Source organism: Barbatula barbatula, assembly GCF_947034865.1.
Source record: "Barbatula barbatula genome assembly, chromosome: 21".
NCBI lineage: Eukaryota > Metazoa > Chordata > Actinopteri > Cypriniformes > Nemacheilidae > Barbatula > Barbatula barbatula.
This window is the reverse complement of record NC_136784.1, coordinates 745,834-749,970: the sequence shown is the minus strand read 5'-3', so window position 1 is coordinate 749,970 and position 4,137 is coordinate 745,834. Positions and strand designations below refer to the sequence as shown.

The 4,137-nt window shown below is 45.9% G+C and overlaps 1 protein-coding gene across 1 annotated transcript; it reads left to right on the top strand.

Moving 5' to 3' along the window:
- The first annotated feature begins 392 nt into the window (after window positions 1–392).
- scrt1a (scratch family zinc finger 1a) lies at window positions 393–3,816 on the top strand. The gene is made up of 2 exons (XM_079484686.1): window positions 393–954; window positions 1,763–3,816. Exons 1-2 carry the CDS (start codon window positions 840–842, stop codon window positions 2,485–2,487), a joined length of 840 nt encoding a protein of 279 aa, XP_079340812.1. The 5' UTR covers window positions 393–839; the 3' UTR covers window positions 2,488–3,816.
- Window positions 3,817–4,137: the final 321 nt, after the last annotated feature.

Sequence of the window (4,137 nt, the reverse complement as noted above, 5' to 3'; positions counted from 1 at the left end):
AAATACGTTTGGGCTATTGTTTTTCATGTAAAAAAAGGGGAAGCATCATTTAAATAACCGCATAAATATAGCCTATACATAATTTGATGAACGTTGCTTTAAATAGAACTTCATTATCATAAAAAGGAACCCTCTCTGCATCTTCTCAAATCCCGATTGACTTCGAGAAAATCTGGCGCAGGCGTTGACGCCTCACAGCGTTATTAAGCCATCCAGTTTAATGTTGGTCCCGGGAGATTTTTTTATGGATTAAATTAAGTACTTCCATCTTCATCTCCCACCTGATCGCAGCCATATAAATCCCAACAGCTGATCAACAGACTTCAGAAAGCCCGACGCCTTCATACGGAGCAGCTGTGAGATAAAGCCGAGGAGTGGGACGTGATCGCGCTGATGCACACTCCGCTGTTTCCCTTTCTTTTCTGTGTCGCTGAGGTTAGAGAAAAGCATAACGGGAACAAGAGGACTAGTTAGTGGAAACTTAAAACTCCAACCTGGAAGAGGATCGTCGTTCAGGATCCCGAAGCAAGGAGACAAGGAAAGAGAAACAGAGAGACAGAGAGAGAGAGAGCGGAGCTGTTCAGTGCTGAAGACGCGCAGCCGAACGGGAGCTGTCCAGTGCTGAAGTTGCATTTCTGCCAAGAGCGTCGCTGCATCGCGCTGCATCAACAGAAGCGCAAACAGGGGCTCGAGGGTCCACCGTAACCCTGTGCTGGCATCCAAATCTCGCCGTTACCGAAGAGGAACGATAAAATACGCGACCGCCGCCTGGGTTGCATGAGAAAAACGACAGATTCGACCGGCGGACGAGTGTTTTTTTGTTTTCCTCAACCTAAAACATGCCAAGGTCCTTCCTGGTCAAAAAGGTTAAACTTGATGATTTCTCATCCGCGGATTTGGAGAGCTCGTATGGCAGATCCAGGGCAGGCATCAGCCTGCGTTTTCACGAGAAAGGTAATTATGTTTATTTTCAGACCCTCTTAAAACAGTAAAGGTGCCGTGTGGCCAACACAAAGCATGTAAATTGTTCGAAGGATGATGGTGTTTAATGTAAACGTGCTGCAGTTTAAAGACATAACGGCGTGGATTGACCCACGGTCACGGTTGCGAGCACAGTTTTGTGGAGTCGGCATATTTTGGCTTTAAGGTCTCGAGCCCTTTCGAGCCCGCATTCGAAGGCATTTTATGTAGGAAACCGCAGAGCTAGCAACAAGTCCTCAACATGTAAAGCATGTTGTGTGTTGTTTTGGTATTCGTTTATCACGCGTACACGCGGTAGCTCAATGTCATGGAATCATTCACACTCGTGCACACTCATACACGCTGAGTCTATTAAGGGAACGTTTGATTGGTTTCGGGTTATTACTCACGCTCTACATAACACATGCATTCCGTACATTTATGGAAAATTCGTGCGCGCTCGAATCTGGGGTTATGAAGTAATATCTTCTGTAGCGTTTGCTTCACTCGGTACACATCGACCTCATTCTGCTCGATTTCTATCAAGACTGCAAACGCAATTATAAGTGAGGCGATATCATTCTCCTCGCCACTGTGCATGAATGGGTTGCCACGTTAATTGAAATGGAGAGCTATTGATTCCTGTGGGCGTGCGTGTGGGGTTAATGTAGAACAAAAATGCTTTAAGAGAAGTCTGTGTGTCTGGGCTCACCTCAATCTGACAGGCTACTGTATACAAATGAGCCAAATGCACACTGTTGCGCCTGTAAATGTGACGCACTGTTGCTCTTTTCAACGGCAGGGTACATCAGCGACTACCTGACCCCGGCCGTGTACGACGGCGAAAGTGACAATGGCATCAAAGTACCCTCCCCCGGGCCCAACTACGACAGCATCCACAGCGACTACGGAGCACCCGACTCCAATCAGCCGGACAGCCCGCAGTCGGAGATCTCCTCGGGGTACATCAACGGAGACAACGCCGTCAGCGAGGGATACACCGTGGATGCCTTCTTCATCACGGACGGGAGGTCGAGGAGAAAAGCCATCAGCAGTCCGAGGGGTCTTCAACGGCACACGTGCAACGAGTGCGGAAAAACCTACGCCACGTCTTCCAACCTAAGCAGACACAAGCAAACGCACCGGAGCATGGACAGCAAAATGGCCAAGAAGTGTCCCACCTGCGGGAAGATTTACGTCTCCATGCCAGCCATGGCCATGCACCTGTTGACCCACGACCTCAAGCACAAGTGTGACATCTGCAGCAAGGCCTTCAGCAGGCCGTGGCTTTTACAGGGACACATGCGCTCGCACACGGGGGAGAAGCCCTTCGGATGCGCGCACTGCGGGAAGGCGTTCGCCGACCGCTCGAACCTGCGCGCCCACATGCAGACGCACTCGGCCTTCAAACACTACAAGTGCAAGAGATGCGACAAGACCTTCGCGCTAAAGTCCTACCTGAACAAGCACTACGAGTCGGCCTGCTTCAAGGGAGCGTTTTCTCCGCCGAGTCCACTGGACGCGTGAAAGAAACGCGACGACAAAGTTCCAACCGGTTGACAGCACATTTAAACTCGATTTGTTGTCCTGCAGCAGCAACATCTCCGAGGAAATCATGGATTAATCGCATGTACCTTAACTTCTCTCTCTCTTTCTCTCTCTCGCTCTCTCTTTTTCTTTCTTTTTTTAAGCGTACTTTCTCTCTCTCTTCGTTCAGAGACGAAACATCATCAGTTTTGCCAAAACTCAGAGGACATTGAAAATGTCTTTATTTCTCTCGAAAGGTCAAACCTTTTCTCTAAGTATTGGATAATATTGTACTGCTGTCAGTGGCCACAAAAGTATTCAGCGTTAAGGTAAACCTATTTATTCATTAACTTATTGACCTATTTATATATTTATTTACTACAAACTGTGTAAATTATTTGCACTTTATGTTGTTGTTCTTCAGTTGCCAAGCCTTCGTCATTAATATGCCAAAGCATTTGCCACTTTCTGAATATCTTATTTTTGTTTGCCACTTTATAAGTTTGTTGCATGCACGCAAAAAAAAGAAAACTACTACTACTACTACTACTACTAAGGAAATCTATGCCAATTTTATGATGCTTTGGATTTTTTTTTGCCAAAACCTAGATAGCATCCTTGGGCAATATCTCTCGGGAGTCATGATGATGAATAGAGCAATAATGCATGGTATTTTTCAAAGCTAAAACGAGTAATAACTATAGCCTTTTTAATCACGATTTTATCCAATACTATCAGTAGTCGTTCAGAAGTTAAATATCAGGGAAATGCCAGAGTAGTATTAGCTGATACTTCCACGGGAAGGGACGGGGTGGGGAAGGGATTTAGGGTCCTTTTGTAAGTGGTTATGCACTGCCTGCCTCTTATTTAATAACGTAGTTTTAGAAGTTAGGCGCGCGACCGGATCGTAAAGCCGGGAGCGCGCGCTTCTCTCACGTGGATGACTTGTAGGAGATGCAGCACTGCATCATCGTGGACAGGTGGACAAGCTTCATCCGAGCGGGGGTCTTTGAAAAGCACTTCTTTGGGAACATTTCCGAACCTTTTTGAAGAATAATACAAACTAGTAGCACAAACCTTAGCGATTCAGGTAGACGAGCCTTGTGTTAGCCGAACCTCTGTTTTTCTATCTACGGACACGGAGAACAAACTGTTTAATGCAAGACTTTGCTTTGTAAATACTCCTTTGAAATCAAATATTTCTACAGAATCTAATGAACTTATTTCTGGACTTCTTTTCCCTGGGTGTTTTTCCCCAGCGTTTGAACAATATGTAAAGCACAAGTGACACCGGGCATTTTCTCACTTCATAATAAAGAACAATTAAGTAACCGCTTGTTGTTTAGTCCTGTTTCTCTCCCGAGTGTTACAGCGGGTGTTTGCTGCTGATGACGATACCTGCTGTTCAGACACGAGTAAGCATCTGATGATGTCACTTCTAACGACGTCATCGTTCGGCTATCGACGTCACAGCAACCTGGGCACAAATAAAAAAAATCTATTGACGTAACGGCATCGGCGTGACTTTAAGCGCAATTAACGGGAGCGCAGCGCAGTATTTAGCCAGAATCATCATTTCTAACTGAGAGGCCAAACACAGGATTAAATGCAAACGCTTTCATCTCAATTAAATCATTGACTGACGCATTT